At 47.1% G+C, this 19,126-nt stretch overlaps 3 protein-coding genes across 3 annotated transcripts; 2 read left to right on the top strand and 1 right to left on the bottom strand.

Annotated features, from left to right (window-relative positions):
- Positions 1-155: 155 nt before the first annotated feature.
- Positions 156-3,821, bottom strand: LOC120828500 (perforin-1-like). Its single transcript, XM_040192115.2, has 5 exons — positions 3,703-3,821; positions 2,301-2,871; positions 2,064-2,202; positions 1,764-1,975; positions 156-1,670 (listed from the first exon to the last, which is right to left on the bottom strand). The coding sequence occupies exons 2-5, from the start codon at positions 2,831-2,833 to the stop codon at positions 794-796; spliced, it is 1,761 nt and encodes a 586-aa protein (XP_040048049.2). The 5' UTR covers positions 2,834-2,871; positions 3,703-3,821; the 3' UTR covers positions 156-793.
- Positions 3,822-5,770: 1,949 nt separating this feature from the next.
- paqr4a (progestin and adipoQ receptor family member IVa) lies at positions 5,771-12,759 on the top strand. Its single transcript, XM_040192118.2, has 3 exons — positions 5,771-6,915; positions 9,125-9,343; positions 9,445-12,759. Exons 1-3 carry the CDS (start codon positions 6,642-6,644, stop codon positions 9,876-9,878), a joined length of 927 nt encoding a protein of 308 aa, XP_040048052.1. The 5' UTR covers positions 5,771-6,641; the 3' UTR covers positions 9,879-12,759.
- A 1,022-nt stretch (positions 12,760-13,781) lies between these two features.
- coro1a (coronin, actin binding protein, 1A) lies at positions 13,782-19,125 on the top strand. Its single transcript, XM_040192116.2, has 11 exons — positions 13,782-13,968; positions 15,055-15,258; positions 16,202-16,324; positions 16,423-16,552; positions 16,646-16,827; positions 16,938-17,057; positions 17,606-17,710; positions 17,781-17,926; positions 18,336-18,393; positions 18,490-18,705; positions 18,842-19,125. The coding sequence occupies exons 2-11, from the start codon at positions 15,061-15,063 to the stop codon at positions 18,935-18,937; spliced, it is 1,374 nt and encodes a 457-aa protein (XP_040048050.1). The 5' UTR covers positions 13,782-13,968; positions 15,055-15,060; the 3' UTR covers positions 18,938-19,125.
- Position 19,126: the final 1 nt, after the last annotated feature.

The following is a 19,126-nucleotide window of genomic DNA, read 5'->3' as shown; positions in this document are numbered from 1 at the left end:
AGTGAAGAACATGTGACACATTGTTCCATGTAAGAGCCTCCTCTGTTCACAGGAAGTTCTACCACTTCCTTTCTCACCTCAGGCAACACTGCAGACAACACGCAACAACGAACACTCAAATCTACACCGAAACTGGTGACATCAAACACGACATATTACAAACAGATGTTGTCCTTTTATTATGGTTAAACATCAAAAATACAATGGTGTGATTACAATGCACTCTATTATTAGCTTGTATGCATAACAAAATGCAAATCCAATTACAAAATGTGTACAATCTGCAAGCATGTTATGCGCGATGAAAATAAGCCATGAATGCGTTTACAAGTGAAACCTCGGTGGAACTCACATCTCGACAGCCACAACAACTCTGCAGAATGAATGGTGCAATACGACACAAATACACACACCAGGTACACAAATATCTTTTCTTTAAACATTTTAGTTGTGCTGTTCAGTCATCTGGATCTTTTGCTGCTGTCAATTCCTCAGAGACTTCATGCAGAACGCTCTTCTGTCCAACACGTGCACACACAAGCTGTGGCAGACTTAAATCTTAATTAAACTGAATCAAAAACTGAGCATTTTACACGATTGTGTTGCAGGTCGGCAATCGACAGAAAACATGAAACATTCTTCCCCAACAGACACGCGTCTCACTCTTTGCGATCAGCAGCTAATTAACAACGGATTCCAGTAATGGGGTTGTTGTTTTTTTTCGGTAATAACCATTATCAATTGATCTAATGCAACGAGGCTCTGAAAGCATCAGCGAGGACACACACAACTGTTACATCTCATCAAACTTTGACATTTCAGCCGCGAGACTCTGGTTTGTCAGCGAGCTGGTTCCATCCACAAACACCCCCATCTCCCGCAGGATGGCCTTTGGGATAGGATGCGCATGGCGGGACACGTACATGCTCTGCAGACCTTGACTCATGGGCGAAGGCTTGTAGTCCGTGCACGTGGCTCCGCTCAGATTCGGAGCGCATTTCACATCTACCTTGTAGAAGAGCTGGCCGTGCTGCAGGGCGCAGACCTCCTCCTTGACTCCGGCCTGGAGAACTTGGTTGCACGTTCCCAGCAGGTCGTCGTCCCACGTGTTGTCCTGATCCCACACTTCGAATCTCACCTTTTTCCCGGAGGACACGTCCTGGGAACTCAGGTCCATCACCATGGCCCAGTGTGGGGAGTTGTTGTTCATAATGACAGGCGTACGCTGGGGCACGTCTTCGAGGAACACCTTCACGTAGCCGTCGGTGGCACTGGTGTGGTCTCCCCAGAGGCCGTGCGCCCGCTGCACCGTGATGATGACCCGCGCCATGCCCTTACGGGTCGGGCAGCAGTCTCTGTTCACGCTGGGGTCGTTGTGGCATTGGCAGACGCAGGTGTCCCTCGGGTCGCTCTTGACGCCGGCCCGGCAGCTGCTGCTGCAGTTCCTCCACAGGCCTTTCTCCAGGATGTAATGGCTGATGGCGGCGCGCAGGTTCTTACGGTCGGGGGAATTGACGGGGAGTAACTCGTGAAGCGAGTCCAGGGAACAGGACACTATGTCTGGATTCTGTGGCAGGGTGTTCAGCCATTCTTTGTAGGCTGATGGATTTTTTTGCGAAGAGAAGAGAAGGTCCGCGTCCTGGGTGTGACCCCCCTTTGTTTCTGTGAACCTGTGGAGAAGGAGAGTTGTTTCACCAACCGCTGTAAAGGCGCTTTTTCAAACAATATTAAAAAAAGGCCCAAAAAAATACTTGACTAATCACCTGTCGTTGAAGATGCTGGAGAAGGACTCCTGTCTTTCCCTCTTGTTGATGTCCTTCTGGCAGTGTTTTGTTTCAGTTTTGAGTTCAGCTTTGAAGCTGGCGGACGCCTCGGCCTCCAGGCACATCTCCGCCTCCTGCGAGCTGATTCCATTCAGGCTGGCCTGGCACTGCCTGATGCTGGTCACAGATCGCACGCTTCCTCCCATCTTCACCTGGATGGAGAGTTGTTAAAACACGTGGTGTGTTGGTTTTACTTTTTCCAAACTGCCTGTGTTTTTTTTTTTTGTAATTCGGGTTTACCTTGGTGATGTAATGAGTGCCGAAGTTGTCGATCAGTTTGTAAAACCGCTGCTTATTTTCAGGGCTGTACGTTTTCGGTAGTTTCTTCAATGCTTTTTTAAATTCTCCGCTCAATCCGGGATTGCTGGACACTCCGTAGCTGTTGACGGTGAGAGCAGAAGAAAAAAGACGGACCCATGAATGAATACGAATGGATGAATATGGAGGAAAGCTGCGCGCCGCTCCTCCTCATCTTACCTGTAGAACTCGCAGGAAAAGCTGTGGCTCGCGAAGCTGAACTTGTCCTTCTTGGATTTTTCCATGGAGTATTCAGCCACTTTAGAATTGGTGCCAGCGAGCATCACGGAGGCGCTTCGCCCTCCCGTGTCGACATCCAGATTGACCTTCCAGTTGTTCTCCACAGAAGAGGTGAGGGAGTTGACCAGGGACTCGCTGGATTGGTGGAGCGCAGTGCCCACCTTCATGCTGCAGGACTGCATCGGCCTCCAGTTCACCACCGACAACGGGAGCTTTTGCTTTTGGTTCTCCAAATAGGGGTTGGTGCACAGGGTGCACGTCTTATCCTTGCGCTTCCACCTGCTCATGTTGAGCACAAAGGAGCCCTTACGCTCCATTTTGGTGATATCAAAGCCTTCCCCGGCCATGTTGGTACCCGGAGCTAATTCTGCCCCCGCGCACTGACTGGGTGTCCCATCTGTGCACGATTGACTCGAGCGCTGAAGGAGGGACAGCATGAGGCCGGCGTGGACGCAAATATTCAACAGAGACATGTCTCGCCTCGGTGATGGATGCGAGCTGAGGGTCAATCCTGAAAAATAAACTTTTCTTTTAATTTGATGTCCCGCCCTTCTGCTGACATGCAGTGATTTAAGCATCTGTGATGCATCGAGAAATCTTCTCTATATGCGGACCTTACAGGCGGTCCTATTCTGTCATCTTTATTTAAGTTCTGAGGTAAAAGTGGTCTTTTTATAGCTTCTCTACTTCAACGACAACATTTTGGACACATTTCTTTCTAAATGACGTCCTGGTGTCTCTTTTCAATCCGTCGTACATTTAGACAAACTGTCATTAGTAAAGCTTTGTACGTCATTGGGAAAATGGAAATTAATAAATAACATTTACATGTTTTTATCTCCTCGCATCTCAACGGCTTCATGTGAGTCATTCAGTAAACATGCGGTTTGTTGAGGATCTCCACTCTCATCGAGAATAGAAACCAAGGAAATGTAGAACTGATTTTTAATTTCCTCTTCAGCACAGTGTGGATAAGCACACGTGTAAATGACTCTTGAGCTCCTATTCCAACGTTTAGACTTCTTTAATGTTCAGATCAGATGTTCTTTAATATTCATGGAAAACGTTTTTTTTTTCTCCATGTTTCCCAACCGCCAAACAGGATTTCATCCTCACTGTAAACCTCTTTTTATCGCTGTATTTTGGTCACAATTGCTCGAGTCAACATTTTACAACAATAGATAGGACAATGTTTTAAACTACAGCTCTCATAACAGTGAAAGGACTTAACCATACGTTAAAATGACTCAAAGATATTCAAGCAAATAGTTTACCAGATGTTTAATTACTTAACACGCCATTTAATAACCCAGAGGATATTCCAACGTCAGCTCACACTCACCTTCGTCTTGCCTGTTCACGCCGCTCTTGAGAAACGGAATGTGAGCACAAATATCAGTGCCTGGCCTTTATAAGTAAGAACAAAAGCAGGCGGTGGTGAGGGGGTGAGGTGAGGGTGGTCTTTGAGAGACAAGGGAAACATGAGTGGTTTTGTCGACTTTGCGAGGGGAGGAGCCGGTGGTCTGTACGAGCTCAGACAGCCAGAGACAACGAGACCTGGCTTTCCAGTCAGTGACGAACCGGGGACCACAAACCCAACACTTCTCTGAAGTGTCCTTCGGGCCCTGAGAAGCCGGCTATGCGGTCTTTATTTGGGGTCTTGACGTGACTGATGTGTGCAAGCCCAATTATGTGTGATAGAGGTTCCCACCTTTCTCGCTAATTCAAATAGACAAAAATCCAGTGAACTGATGTCGTGACAAAAGACATCCGCCTGCAGATGATGTCTAGGTGTCCCCTTAAGCTTGGTAAGGGGACAGATTACGAGACAATGGAAAGAGAAGCACCAGAAGAATGATCACAGAATCATAAAGACATGACGCTTCTTTAGATTTTTTGCATCACTCCATGGTCATTTTGAGTCTGTTTGTATGTTTGATTGAGTCTTGTCTTGATTTTTATTTGCTTTCTTAGCTTCTCTGTGATCATTTTACATTACTTTTTGGTGTTTTTTAGGTTTTTTACATTTTTCATTTCACTCAAAAATAAGATTTTTGTAATTGTATACAATGATTTGAGATAACATTTAAGTGAGACACTTTCAGCAGCAAGTAAGGCATCCATGTTTAAATATACAAACAAATACAGGCACGTCATAATTGATTTTTGTATTCACACTTAAGTAAATTAAATATGGAGAAATAACATATTTCTAATAAACTATGTGTGTTTGAACGTGGTGTCTTGTTTGTCCCAGTCACACAGAGGTGTGGCTGTAGGCAACTACAGAGGTGGATGAAAGGTGGAGGTGGTGTGATTCATCCCCGATTCTTTTCTCAATTAGAGGATTACACTACGTCACCTGCTGCCTTCAAGTGCTCCTCGGAAAAGTCTAAATCAAAGTGCATCTTTTTCTCACAACAGTTAATTGACCCAATGATGGCAGTGTGTCTGTTTTTGTCTGAAAGTATGAGTCAAGCGATACAAGCATATGATAATTAAGAGACGCTGAAGATCATGTTTCTGAATAATTTATAAACCTGCAGAAGCAACCCATTTTTTCTTATGATTAAAATCTGAGCAATTCCGTGAATCATATTTTTCATAGAATTCAACAATCATGCATGTAAACATTATGTAAAAATATCGTCTTCCATTGTTAAAGCACGACTAAAGAAGGGAAATACACCATTTTTGGTCTAATCGTTCTTTCTGTTCATGGTTACGCCCGAAAGCCCCGCTGCATCGAAGGCAGCTGCAGCTCCCTGACTGTTGGCATTTAAACTGCTGAGTGCAGAAAAGCCGCCCGAAACGACACCAAGTAAAACAGAACGAGACCAGAGGTTAAGAGAGTTTGCCTTCAAAATAAAAGGTAGTCTTTCTTTAAAAGTCAATCTGTTGATTGTGTGTTGTTTCTAAAAGGACATCTAGCAAACCGAGTAAGCAAAGTGTGCAGCCGCTTTAGACATCGGGTAATGAAAGGTTCTAGGTTCCCTGTGCATCTGTTGCTTTGGGTAAATTGCAAATGTGTCATGTAAGACGTATAAACAATAAAGATGGGTCCTGTGCTCTCGTGGACCTTGGAAATAATATTCAAATGAGTTGCAAATATTTGCCCCAGGCTGCCGGAAAGGCAGCTGCGACTTATTTCTTTAAGTTAACCATGTTTACCTCAATGAGCAGGTACAGGTTCTTATATGTCATGTAGTCATTCCGGTTGTTGTTGCTGCCCAGTGTCTTGTAAACCACATAATAGCTGAGCACCACCTCAAACACACAAACCCATCAATAAATTATAACTAAATTATAGATATTGGCTTTTGTTGATTTTTTGACCATGCTGTTATTGTTTTCAATGCATCCACACACAGTTATATGTAATAAAGTACGTGTTACGCTCCAATCAAAACCTAAAAAAGGGATTTTATTCTGAAATCAAAGACCGGAAGAGTAGTCGTGTAATCTACGTAGACTGACACTTGTGTGAAGGCGATGCAGGAGACTAACAGGCCGCCAGGGAAGTCTCTGCATTTCAAGGAATACAGGCGGCTACACATAATGGTGGGAAACCATTGGATAAAACAGATGTTGAGGAAAGAGAATACGAGCTTCACGGAGCGGACCGCGTGCGTTTGGGGCCGTGCGGCTCAAACATCGGCTTTCTCCTCCCGAGCCGCAGGACATCGGTAGCCGACCTGCCCGGCTCGCTGGCCCGCGGTCCTTCCCCCGAATCCGCGCTCAAGAATCCCGGTTTTTCGTCTGTTAAAAAAAAAAAAATCACCGTACAACGTCTGTTTTAAAAAAAAATGATTTCACTCAAAGTAAATAGCGTGACCCGCTAGCCGTCTGCGGCTCGCTCCCGGTTAGCATCCTCCGGAGTCGGATGGGCGCGCGCCGGCGGCGGCTCGCTCGCAGCATCTTCGCCCCGGGGAGGGAGGAGGAGGAGGAGGAGGAGAAGGAGGAGGAGGGGGAGGAGAAGGAGGAGGGGGACTCGTTCCAGCTCCGCCGGGGTAGAGGAAGTTTGCCTCCTGACATGACGTGGGACCTTTTGCATCTCGACCTGCCCCTCCGGGCCGTGGCGGCACCGGACGCGGACACCTTTCTGCCCTCCGACGCCCGGCTGTGAATGACCCGCCGCGCGCTCCCGACATGTTCGTGGCCGGCCGTGTCTGCCTCCAGCCTCCCCGGTGACACCCGCGCAGGAACCGGCGGCGGAAAGCGAACCGCGGCGAGCTAACAGCCCCCATATAGTCCCCGTCCTCCCCCCACTAAACAACACCAATGGTGTCCCACAAGCTGGTAGCGGCGGTGGTCTTGTTGAACGTGTACGTGGGCGCGCAGTCCGTCTACTACTTTTTCGGCGGCGTGCTTCTGACGTTCCTGCTCGCCATGGCGTTTCTGAACGGACCCCGGCTTCTGGACCTGACGAGTTCACCTCCGCATCTTCAGTTTAACAAGTACGTCCTGACGGGGTACCGGCCGATCTCCTCCGTGCACGACTGCATCAGGAGCCTGTTCTACCTGCACAACGAACTGGGGAACATTTACACGCACGGTGAGTAGAGGAGCGCGCGCGCTGCTTAGTCAGCAGGTGAGATTTCTGACCGCTCGCCCACAGCAGTGCACAGATGCGGTACAGATGCTGTGCTGATACAGTACAAGTAATGCACAAATGCTGTACCCATATTGCACAAATGTAGTACACATGCTGTGCAAATATTGCACAGATACAGCGCAAATACTGCACAAACATTGTGCAAATCCTGCACAGATACAGTACAAATATTGCACAGATCAGCTCACATACTGTACCAGCACTGCACATTTACAGATACAGTACAAAAACATATACTGTTCCTGTAATTGTATCTGTACCAATGTGGCACCGGTGCTGTACCAGTGTACTGCACAGATGCAGTACAGAGACTGTACTTGTAATTCTATCTGCACGGATACTGCACCTGCAGCAGGATCCAGAAGCTGCACTAAAGGCCGGACAATAGGCATCCAGGAAGGCTTACAGGGTTTAAACCTCTTCATTTTAACATGTTGAAGCTAAATGAGTATTTGAAGACGTTTGTATATACAAGGTTTGTTTTGGTTCATAAAACTATTAAGTAACTTGAAGGTGCCGCAGAGTGTTTAATGTATTTAACTATCTGTTGGGTTGAAGGTGAGAGCGAGTTGGTTTCGTTGACATTTACTTAATGAGGATCTTGTATTTAACTTCCTGGAATCAGGAAGTTTTTATCCACAAAATGGATTAGCCAGCTACAGCTGTGAGATCATATTATAGCTTCACACACGCAATCAATTGATTGGAAATGCCATATTGTTAAATACTAAACCACTACTGCTATAGATCATTATTATTTTATTTTTAATTAATTGAGTAATGGATAACGTGACGTCCACTCCTTAAATGTTCCAGCCAACAGTGATTTTCATTTTACGGTGATTATAGAATGATTAAAACATACCTATGAATATTATATATTTATTATACCTTCTGAGAGTTAATGCCCCTAAATGTTACACGCTGTTTCTTTAACCATAAAATACTCTTTAACAGATATTTCTGTCCACCAAAAAGCAGAAGTTTGACATAAACGTAAAATGTCATTGTAACACAACACTATTAGTTTCTCTTTAATAAATTGCGAGCAATCTGGATGGTGTTATTGCAGGAGAGTGCAGGACATGATCAGCGTGTTCACAGACTTCAGATGACTTCCTCATTCCGGAGGTCAACGCTTCACTTCCACCTGCCAGCAGTCACAAATTAAACCCCGGCAGCGATCACCGAGGGAAGCGTCCCTGGGTGTCTTTCATTACCGTGGCGCAATCCGAGCACGTGACCCCCGCCTGCATCGAGGACTATATATACGGCAGCGACATTTGATCCTCCCAAGTGTGGCGGCAGTGATGCACAGCTGTGCGTGTAACGATTATTGTTTGTTTGTTTTTTTTGGTGGTGAAAAGTTTCCTCGGCCGGCTTGTTTTGCATATAAACTGAAAACATCCTGCCTGCAGCCCGGCAACCGCTCGGGCCTTCAGAGGAAGTCCTCTCCTTAGTATGCGTCCGCCAGTGGGACTGGGTACGATTGAAGGGGGGGGGGGGGGGGGCACAGATAAGACACTTAAAATAGATGTGTTACAGTAGAAGGCTTTGCCAATGTCACCTGGCTGGGACAAAAGCCTTGACATTGGGAATGACAGAGTGAGCGGAAAAAAAAAAAAAAAAAAAAGGCCGAGCCGGTGCGTTATGCAGAGCGATGAAGGATCGCAACAACTGCGCCCGGATCAAATGTCGCGGGGCGGATTTTTCGCGCGTGGCAGCGAGCGCCTCTCCCTCGGCCAACGGAGGAAGCTGCAGCGGAGCTACGCGCCATCGTTACTTGCACGCGCAGCCGTTGTTGCCTCATTGGAGGAGTTCAGTGGGAGCCCGGCCTTCAGACATGCGGCTCTGTCAAAGTTTCCATGTTATTTTCTTCTCGTGTTAACGCCCACGAGAAACTTCCTTTCAGTAAATATTCCCTCATGATGACTCATGCTGGAAGAAGCTAATTAAAGTATGCAACCACATACAGGATACAAAGATACAGGAGATATAAATCAGTTAAACGCATCGCGCACAAACCATTTCAAAAGTGCTTGAGGGTCGCGAGCCCCGACAGAGCCGCACACGACCGTTTACTTTTATCACTTCAGAGGTAAAACTTTAAAAAGCCTCCGTCCCTCTGACCCCTCTGACCCCTCTGCAGGCATCCCTCTGGTCTGCTTCCTGGTGCTGCTGCCGCTCAACATCCCCTGGTCTCAGATCAGCGTCACGTGGCTGGGCGTGGTGCACTTCCTGGCTTGCCTGTCGCCCCAGCTGGGCTCCGTGCTCTACCACCTCTTCATGAACCACGAGGGAGGGGAGCCCGTCTACCACACCCTCCTCAAGCTGGACGTGTGTGGCATCTGCATGATCAACACGTTGGGTAAGGCCTCCGGGTATTCTTGTGTGGATTAGTGATGACCTCCGCTCCCGGCGTCTTCGCGCGCTTTGACGCTCCTCTTTGCGTGTGTTTCCTCGCCTCAGGGGCGCTGCCCATCGTCTACAGCACGCTGCTGTGCTACCCGTTCATCCGCACCGCGGCCCTCCTCGTCTACATCCTGCTGTCCAGCCACGCCATCTGGTGCGCCGTCACGGCCCGGAGCAGCGTCCGCCGGCTGCGGTCCTTCGCCTGGCAGGCGCTGTTCCGCTTCTCCTTCTTCCTGCTGCGCTGGGTGGGCGTGGGCGGCGGCAGCCCCACCTCGCTGCGCCACTTCCTGACCATGGATGCGCTGGCCGTGCTGGGCGGGGTCATCAACATCACGCGCATCCCCGAGCGCTTCCGCCCGGGCCTCTTCGACTACTGGTGCAACAGCCACCAGATCATGCACGTGCTGGTGGTGATCTCCATCCTGTACCTGCACTGGGGCGTGCTGGACGACTTGCTGTGGATCGACAGCTACAACTGTCCCTCAGACTGAGCCCCCCCTCCCCCTCTGCAGCGTAGGGAGGCGCATCTGCAGAGGGAAATGGGAAAACTGGTGGAACGATGTGTTGTTCACCTCGTGCGCTCAAACTCCGAATGTTCACGCCTGCGTCTCCATCTCGGTACTTTTGTACGACAGGTAACGCGCAAAAGCATTTCGACCCCGCGAACATGAACACTTCAAAAAGTCTGTGGTAAAAGGGTCTCAAGCCTTTACTCGGCAGTGGAACTCTTGCTTGAGCCTCGCCCCGTGTGGTTGGTGAGGACGGTCTGTGGCCGGCAGATAATCACATGCCACGTGTGCATGTACCTATGCAGCGCATCCACATCTCAACTCACACGCCTGTGTTTTCATGCCACGTGTTCTGTGCGAGTTGCCCCTGAGTTCTGTCCGCGCGTTCCGCTGGGTTTCTGCCACTGCCTCTTTCTTTATGAGGCTGATAAATCCTTTTCAGATGAGGAGGAAATGAAGCCGTGTCAGTGGGGGAGGGAGGGAAGGAGAGGGGGAGGGAGGGGGTCATTTCTGAGCTTGATAGCAGCTTTGGGTTAACTTGCCTCTTCTGGCCTCCTCCGCACCTTAACTATCAGTTGTCGCCTGAGCTCAGTGCCAGCGGAATCAGGTTGTATAACTTTTAAGAACCTTTTTAGCGCCGCCCGCGACTGAACATGCCTGAACAGGCACTTTGAGTTCCACACTGAAATGCTGCCACGTTTCAGCGTGAGGCACTGAAGGTTTAGGGGGGGGGTGGCCAACCTTTAAGACTCCTTAAATGTAATTGTACAAACAATTGGACCGTGTACAGACAAAAAACACACCCGCGTAAAGTCACAACGTGCACAAAACACTGTACTAAGATATGTCCTATTTATTGTGTTGTATTTATTTGCTGATACAGGTAACATTATGTTTCTGTCTGCTGCTTAAACGGTTTACGTTGTTGCTGTGCAGGATCACAGGCTGACGGATCAAGTTAGAGGTCACAGAAAATCCCAAGGATTAGCTCCTCATATTCTCCCCATTCTTTTTTTTCTCCCCCCCAGCCATTTTTGCCAGTAATATGATAGAAAGGGTCTGTCTCTATGCCTGATGCCTGATAACATGAGACATTAGAAACCTGTTATTTATATGTCCATCTGTTCAATGAACATGGTTTTGTTATATTTGCCTGTCTATTTGCACGTTGACTCTAGATGTTGATGCTTTATAAACGTCAGTCATTACTGCCACAGATTATAATTATTATTATTTATGCTTATTTATTTAAATGCAATGCTTTTGCTCTGTGGCCGGATTTGTGGTTTGAAAGTAGTACTTTTTTTCACCGGAGTAAAGTTTAGACACTTTGTGTTTTCTTAAAGCAGAGTTGTACTTTCCTACCAAACAGAAATGAACCCTCGACTTTCACCAGTTTCTACGTGAATGTACACGATTTTAAATACGTTGCTTCGTGCTCGGGGCGAGCGGTTGAAGTGAGACTCGTTCCTAATGACGTTTGCCCGCCGACTAGTCGCCGATCCCTCCAGACACACCAAAGGTTTTGCCAAATCAGCAGCGTCTGAGGTGCAGCACACCTCATGCTTCCTACATGACTCACACTCCCCACCTCTCTTTTCCTCCACACTGAGTCACATACTACCAGTCTCACTACGACGGTCGCAATGCAACGTATGATTGGACCTTGAACGAGTCTGATGCAAATTCATGGAAGCAGGCATAAAGCGGATACGGTTTTAGCTAATCGCTTGTTCATCTCTGTCGTTCACGGACCCCGTCAGCCACTGCTGACGTGGGAGTAGTGGTGAGGGGTGGGGGGGGGGGGGGGGGGTTTGGCGGGTGACTGAGCGCATCAGAACACAGAGACATCACTATCAAATAAACTGCACTGCTCATCGTTCTCAAAAGGGCTCTGGATTCAAGTAAATTACAACTCTGAAACGTATTTAAAGTCCATATAAATAATGTAAATACATGTAGATCATATACACACACAGTGCAAACCATATAGCCAGGTTCATTTTTTGATACGTACACTACATGTTAAGGGAATAGAATATAGCATAAGGAAAAAAGGGACTATGGTTCGCCACGTAGAAGCTGCCGAGTGAGAAGCCGATGTTAATATCGAGGATGTTTGCTCACCTGTGTCTGAGGATAAAAAAAGAAATACTGAAATTGGTTTCAGTGGCAATGTAAAGTTGTTCGACCCTCCGTGACCCTAACTAAAGAATGCGCTTGATCATTTCAATGTAACCAGATACACTTCTCACTAACAAAAGTAGGTTGATTTTTGAATCTAAAACAGGTGGCGGATACCCTGTTTATAAAGGACTATCTGTATTGTTGTATACTGATTATTATGATTACCGTTCCTCTGTGGATCTTAACCATGACACAGGTCGATGTGTACAGATATGGAGACAAGCCCTTTCCTCTGAGACCAAAGGAGCTTTGTGGAGGGTCTGTCTGTTTTCACGTCTGCAACCACACGGCGCCGTCAGTGTGTCTCCATCTAGTGGAAGCTGACGTGCAGCGATGCGTCGCCCAAGCATCACATGAGACGAACTCCTGACTCCGCAGTCTCTCTCCCCGGGTCGTTCATTCATACCCCCCCTCCCCCACAAAAAAAAAAAAACATTCTCAAGCGGGAACCATCTCATGCATGAAATCTGCATGTGGTCAGATCTGCTTTCTCCCGACGGGGGAGCGGACTGCGTCCCCCAGAGAGTGCCTCATCAGCCAGCCAGTGCTTGCAAAATGAATGTGAAGACGCACACTTTGTTCCTGTGGTGCGGTTCACACATCTGTCCTGTGTAGCAGACAGGCTCCTCGGTCTCCAGCAACGTCTGTGCAATAAACTGAAGTCTATATTTCTAAATCTCTTTCGTCATTGTTCCTGTTGTTGGGATGTGTTTTTGTATGTGTGTTTGCAAAGAACAATTTAAGGGCTATGAAGTGAAGAGTTTATGGCTTCACAAACCAACAATGTGTTTGTATATTTGAAAACTCGTTAGGTTTACTGTAACGCTGCCAAAAGGCCACCACGTTAACGTGACTGTAGACTGAGGGAATCATGTCAACACACACAAGCACACTTAATTAGAATTAAATGACCTCACTGTAACAAAAAGATGAGAAATTACTTGACCTCACCTCCTCAAGCTCAAATATTAGAGCTTTTTACTGTCATGAGGTCACAGCTCGGGTTGAGCGGTGCAACGGGGGTCAGCAAGTAAGCATTACATGCTCTTAACGTTTAGGGTGAGACCAGAACCAGAGGGTTCTGCCTGTTCACTCCAAATACACGGCACGCTACGTTTCCCATAATGCACCTCAACGCCCTTTCCCGTCAGACTTCAGGCTCCACGGAGCCTCAGAACACCAGCTAACTCATCTCTGTGAGGGAAATGGATGTTGTCTTTGATCAAAACAAGGTGAATTATTAAACCTTTTAGTATTGGTTACATTTAGTGATAATTTGTATGTATTTTCCCCTCAAACGCTGTACGAAATGAGAGAAAACAAGAAGGGTGGAAGTGGAAGTATCCACTCTTTTCGCGGTAGACCACCTGTGTCTCGCTTTGTTTAACAGAAGCAAAACTCTTTGAGTAAGTACAGATGATCAAACAGTAATCGTCCTGAAGCCTTTTTTAGTCCAGGAGTCTCATCAAAACTTTCCCGCTCACATTTCAGGTTTAAACTGCGCCTTTGGCTCTTAGCTGCACGTCTCTGCAGTGCATCACTCCAGTCTGCAGCGTCCCTGACCTGGTAAAACCTTTTAACCCTTTAATGCACATTGCAATTTTTAGAAATCTTTAGAATGATTTTCGCTCTTTAAACAATTTTACAAAGGATCTGATGAAACTCCCGGCGACCTCCCCTTCATGCTGCCTTCTTCAGCTTTTCAACCGTGAAATGTCAAGCGAGACACCTCCCACTTCCACCTCCATCAGAAGCTCTCACTTCCTCCATGTCGCTTTGTGATGTACTTTAAGCCACCGTCTCGTCAAAGTGCTCATTCTGGTGACGGGGTGTTTGGTGCCTCTCTGAAACTCCTCGAGTAGAATCGCCCCCACGCGACTCCCAGGTAGGCCTGCAACATCTGTCCGCAGTTCGCTTGCACCTACAAGACATCTGGAGATTTCATTGTAGCTACATGTATTATACTACGGGTAAAGATGACAGAACTTAACTGATTTGAATCATCTCTAAAGATCGTGGCTCGAGTGATCCTGAATTGTTTCCTTTGTACCAGGCAGTGTTTTTTAATCACAAGAGAAAGCCGCAGAGAGAAGTTATCGACATGCATTTAGGCTCCTGATAAAATTACCGCTGACTCTATAACGGATTATTAAATTAGAGCGGCCGGAGGGGTCTTGTGATGCACATGCAGCAAAGCTAGTGTAGTCCTCCGAGTCTGAGCTTAGGCGCGGCTGCAGATTTCAGGAAGTCAGATCCACAAATGGAGGTAAAGCTATACATATTATATTTAATAAGAAGTACTTTTTGCAGCTGCTGTTGACTGGAATTCTGTGTGATTTGGCACAAATCTGATTCTTCGTGAAGGCTGCATTTATTGCAAAATATTAAACTTGGCATAGGATGTGCACGTCGGATAATCGACGTCAGAGTGTTTGAACACCAAATTTGGGTAAAAAGGAAAGCTAGGTGGTTTTGTCTGGAGGATGTGGGTAACTAACGTGCTTCTTAGCCATGCTGCAGCTCAATTGATGGCAAACAGCGTTACATGTTCATACCGCTGAATTATCTTCAGCATGCACAATCGTTTAAGTAACAAACAGAGTGCCAATTCAAAGAAGGATGAGGGGGGGCAACGGTTACAGACACACTAGAGGAAGCAGTTGTGAAAGCTTTTGCTTCCTCTTTTTTTCCTCTGTCGTGTCCCTCATCTCTTTCGTTAGTTTTATGGCTGTTACTTTATTTCCACGTGAAACCTAAAAGCATAAACTCCTTTGCTTACCACACGTGATCCTTTTCCACCGTCTAACATGCATTCAAATGAAGACATTTGCCGTGTGTTTTAAGTGCACAGTGATTGATCTATTTCCACTGTTGGATGACTATTTGTTCACCACAGGGCTTCCTGCACATAAAATTCAGGCCTTTTCATTCCGAGCCTGTCGCCCGTTTTAACCCCCCACTTTGTTTCCAGTTCACCATGTCCAGGAAGGTTGTGAGGTCCAGTAAGTTCCGCCACGTCTTTGGCCAGGCTTTGAAAACCGACCAATGCTACGATGACATCCGAATCTCCCAGATGACGTGGGACAGCAACTTCTGCTCCGTTAACCCCAAGTTTGTAGCCATGATCGTGGACGCCAGCGGCGGCGGCGCCTTCATGGTGTTGCCCATGAGCAAGGTGGGTCACAGGAAACACCCCGGTTGCATTAGCTGCTCGGCTCTCTGCGTCTTACTTCTTCCTTTAATACCATTTTTGGAGGTGTTCATACTTTTAGAAAACGCTTGGTACGATGGTTGTCTATTTGCACAACGTGCTTATGTTTAAAAAAAGTGAATCCTGCCAGTCACCATCACACGTTCAGCTGAATAAGGAAGTTTCACGCGTACTTTGAGTACTTTCTACACGTCACTCGCTCTGCTGTTGAGAGGTTTTCACCATATTAGGAGTTTGTAGTCTGCTCAGCGAGGGCAGGATGTGGCTTCAACCCAGTTACTCTGCTGTCACTAACGGAGCACTTAAGGTGACTTGAAACCCTTCATTGTGTGTCCTGGAAAAGAGATAAACTGCAAACATTGTTTACAGATATTTATTTATTAAATCTTTTCGTGCACAGCTTTGTTTTGGGTTGTTTACATATAATGCATATAAATATATATTTATATATTTATTTATTCAAAAATAAATTCAAATTATAAATTCAAAAATTTAGTTGACAAAGGTCTTGAAACCTGCTTTTCCCCTCAGCTGTATGTAGATGAAAAGGGGTTTTGGATCCGAATTATTCATGCTGTGATCCATCGAATAGTATTCAGACTTATAAAGTAGTAAATCTAGAAAACACACATAACCCTCAGTGGAGCCAGATGTGATTTATACAGTATGCTGAAAAACCAAAATGTGTCTTCATGCTTTTTTCAGTCACTGCACCTCCCGGGCTCACATCTCCTCGCTAACCCAGTTACCAGACATTAGGTGTAATTGGAAGCATACCTGGGGAATTCGTATCAGCTGATAATCCTCCTCCCACGTTGACTAAATCATCAAAGCCTTTCTTCTTGATATTTACACTTAAGTTTTTAAGGGTCGAGGTCAGCGCGCTCCTCTGTTTCTGTCTCTGCAGACCGGACGTATCGACATGTCCTACCCCACCGTGTGCGGCCACACGGGGCCGGTCCTGGATATTGAGTTTTGTCCTCACAATGACAACATCATCGCCAGTGGCTCTGAGGACTGCAGTGTCATGGTAGGCGTCACAATAATGTAACACAATCTTTCGGTCTGGTCCGACGGGGATGTGTTGTGAACTCGCCTTGAGTCTTGATTTCTTTCCTCGCCGGATAGATTTGGGAGATCCCGGACGGCGGGCTGACCTCTCCGCTCACGGAACCCGTGATCAAGCTGGAAGGCCACTCCAAGCGCGTCGGCATCCTGAGCTGGCACCCCACCGCCCACAACGTGCTGCTGAGCGCAGGTACTGCGACCCTCACAGCCCGCTTTAACGAAACGACACACTGCCGACCCCTGCGTTGATGTGCCCGCTTTGTGGCCTGCTGTGTGCTCGCAGGCTGCGACAACGTGCTGATCCTGTGGAACGTGGCCCGCGGGGAGGCCGTGGTGCGGATGGACAGCGTTCACCCCGACCTCATCTACAGCGCCTGCTGGAACCGGGACGGCTCCCAGATTCTCACCTCCTGCAAGGACAAGACCATGCGTGTGCTGGACCCACGCAAGGGCACCGTCCTCATTGTGGGTGTCCTCGGCACCGCCGCACACGTCTTAGATTGTATTTGTCAGCAGTGCATCAACGTGTGTACCCGTGACTACTTACACCTCTGCTCCGCCTCTCACGCCCGCAGGAGAAGGAGAAGCCTCACGATGGCTCCAGGCCCACCCGGGCCGTGTTCGTGTCCGACGGGAAGATCCTCAGTACCGGATTCAGTCGCATGAGCGAGAGGCAGGTGGCGCTGTGGGACCCGGTTAGTGTCAACGACAGGCTGGTTCAAGTTCAAGACAGTCGCTCCAGATGTGTTTCTCACATGGGGTTACGAGTGGCCACAGGGACACTTCAGAGTACTGCAGGAGCATGTGATATTTGTCTTTTCATCTTGAAATGGTTGGACGTGCATGATTCCTCAAATAACTACAGAATAAGTTCATTACAAAATGCAAATGTAAGGTCAATAAACGATAACAACAATATGATTTTTATGGTGTTATCTTGACGGCTGCACATGTTGTGGTTTCTTTTAAAATGTTGCTAAGATGTTTATCTGGAGTTCTTTTATTGTAGTTACCACACTCCTGTTTCGCAACTGCCATCATGCAACAGGGAGCGTTTCTCTGCAATGTCCCACATCGGGCTCCATTGAATAAGTCCTTGGCTTACATGCTCCAGTCTGCTCGAGCAGCCTTTTTGATGCCGGCTGTTGTCTTGGCTTTGTAAAACATCTAACTCTTCTTCTTCTTCTTCTTCTTCTTCTTCTTCTTCTTCTTCTTCTTCTTCTTCTTCTTCTCCTCCACACAGAACAACTTCGCGGAGCCTCTGACCTTGCAGGAACTGGACACCAGCAGTGGCGTTCTTCTGCCATTTTTCGACCCAGACACTGGCATCGTCTACCTCTGTGGCAAGGTTAGATTTACATGTTGTAATAATAAATGACCCACACACACGCACGCGGCTGACTCACATGTCTTCACAGGGCGACAGCAGCATTCGTTACTTCGAGGTGACAGACGAAGCCCCTTACGTCCACTACCTGTCCATGTACGGCAGCAAGGAGAGCCAGAAGGGGATGGGATACATGCCCAAGAGGGGCCTGGACGTCCACAAGTGTGAAATCGCTAGGTAAAGATATTTTGTCCACGGGAGGGAAAGTAATACTAATCCAATACAAGTAAAACACCATCCTTTCATCCTTCAGTTCATTACAAACATTAAACACATCTGAGGATACTATCAGACAAATATTACAATACTACAATATCTACCTTTATATGGTAAGAAGAATATAATAAGTATTACATGGAAATATTGAAGTAAAGTTCAGTACCTCAAATTGTACGTGAGCATACTACGTTACATCCTTCTCCAGTTATGTCCTTATCAAATCAAAAGTATCTCCGTATTTTGAGTCATGCTAGCATTATGCTACACAGCCGCTAGCACGGCCTGCAGACCTTTAGCCTTGTTTGTATTGAAAAAAATGCACTTCCTCCCGAAACACTAAAATATGACCAAATGTTTCTTTCTTCAGGTTCTACAAACTCCATGAGAGGAAGTGTGAGCCGATAGTCATGACGGTGCCGCGCAAGGTACGACATTCGTACTCGTGAGTTCATGGGTTAACATGTAGATTCAGTGCTTCATTTCTAACCTCAACCCCCTCCTTCCTTCCCGGGCCTGTGCAGTCGGATCTGTTCCAGGACGACTTGTACCCGGACACCGTCGGCCCCGAGCCGTCGGTCGAAGCTGATGAGTGGTTTCAAGGAAAAGATGGCCAGCCTGTTCTGATCTCTCTCAAGGACGGGTTCGTTGCACCCACCAAAGCCAAAGAGTTCAAAGTTCACAAGAGTCTCCTGAAGACATCGACCGCTTCTGCCGGGAATCCACACGACAACAGCGGGGTGAGGTCATTTAACGTTGAAAAGGTTGCCCCGTCTGTTTCCCTCGGCCCTTTGGACAACCGACTGTACGACACACGTGCGATTAAACCGCCTCCGTCACATCGTAACTCCGTCTGACTGTCTGACTGTTTCTCAGGAGGTTCAGTCCTTGAGGAAGGAAGTGAAAGACCTCAACGCGGCGGTGGAGGAGCTGACCAAGCGCGTGAAGGAGCTGGAGAGCAAGCAGGTCTGATAAACGTGATGAATAAACCAGCAGAGGGAAACAACAGAAGGACATTAAGAGAAGAGAGTGCTGACAAAACTACAGTTGTTTTGTTTTCGTTGACTTGAATTTGTTTATTTGATTTGTCTGGTAAATTTGTTAAAGTCCTATTTTAATATATGCTTTTAGGTTGGAATAAAATCTTCTGTATTTTCAAAT

Source organism: Gasterosteus aculeatus, chromosome 11 (assembly GCF_964276395.1).
Source record: "Gasterosteus aculeatus chromosome 11, fGasAcu3.hap1.1, whole genome shotgun sequence".
Taxonomy (NCBI): domain Eukaryota; kingdom Metazoa; phylum Chordata; class Actinopteri; order Perciformes; family Gasterosteidae; genus Gasterosteus; species Gasterosteus aculeatus.
This window is presented reverse-complemented; position numbering and strand designations above follow the sequence as displayed.

Excerpts from the sequence above, each read along its gene's own strand:
- LOC120828500 (XM_040192115.2), bottom strand. The coding sequence starts at position 2,833 with ATGTCTCTGTTGAATATTTGCGTCCACGCCGGCCTCATGCTGTCCCTC. Across the intron at positions 2,203-2,300 it reads TTTTCCTGCGAGTTCTACAG|CTACGGAGTGTCCAGCAATC; the intron begins GTAAGATGAGGA and ends CACCGTCAACAG. Across the intron at positions 1,671-1,763 it reads TCCAGCATCTTCAACGACAG|GTTCACAGAAACAAAGGGGG; the intron begins GTGATTAGTCAA and ends CCTTCTCCACAG.
- paqr4a (XM_040192118.2), top strand. The coding sequence starts at position 6,642 with ATGGTGTCCCACAAGCTGGTAGCGGCGGTGGTCTTGTTGAACGTGTAC. Across the intron at positions 6,916-9,124 it reads GGGGAACATTTACACGCACG|GCATCCCTCTGGTCTGCTTC; the intron begins GTGAGTAGAGGA and ends ACCCCTCTGCAG. Across the intron at positions 9,344-9,444 it reads CTGCATGATCAACACGTTGG|GGGCGCTGCCCATCGTCTAC; the intron begins GTAAGGCCTCCG and ends TCCTCGCCTCAG.
- coro1a (XM_040192116.2), top strand. The coding sequence starts at position 15,061 with ATGTCCAGGAAGGTTGTGAGGTCCAGTAAGTTCCGCCACGTCTTTGGC. Across the intron at positions 16,553-16,645 it reads CAACGTGCTGCTGAGCGCAG|GCTGCGACAACGTGCTGATC; the intron begins GTACTGCGACCC and ends GTGTGCTCGCAG. Across the intron at positions 17,058-17,605 it reads AGGTGGCGCTGTGGGACCCG|AACAACTTCGCGGAGCCTCT; the intron begins GTTAGTGTCAAC and ends TCCTCCACACAG.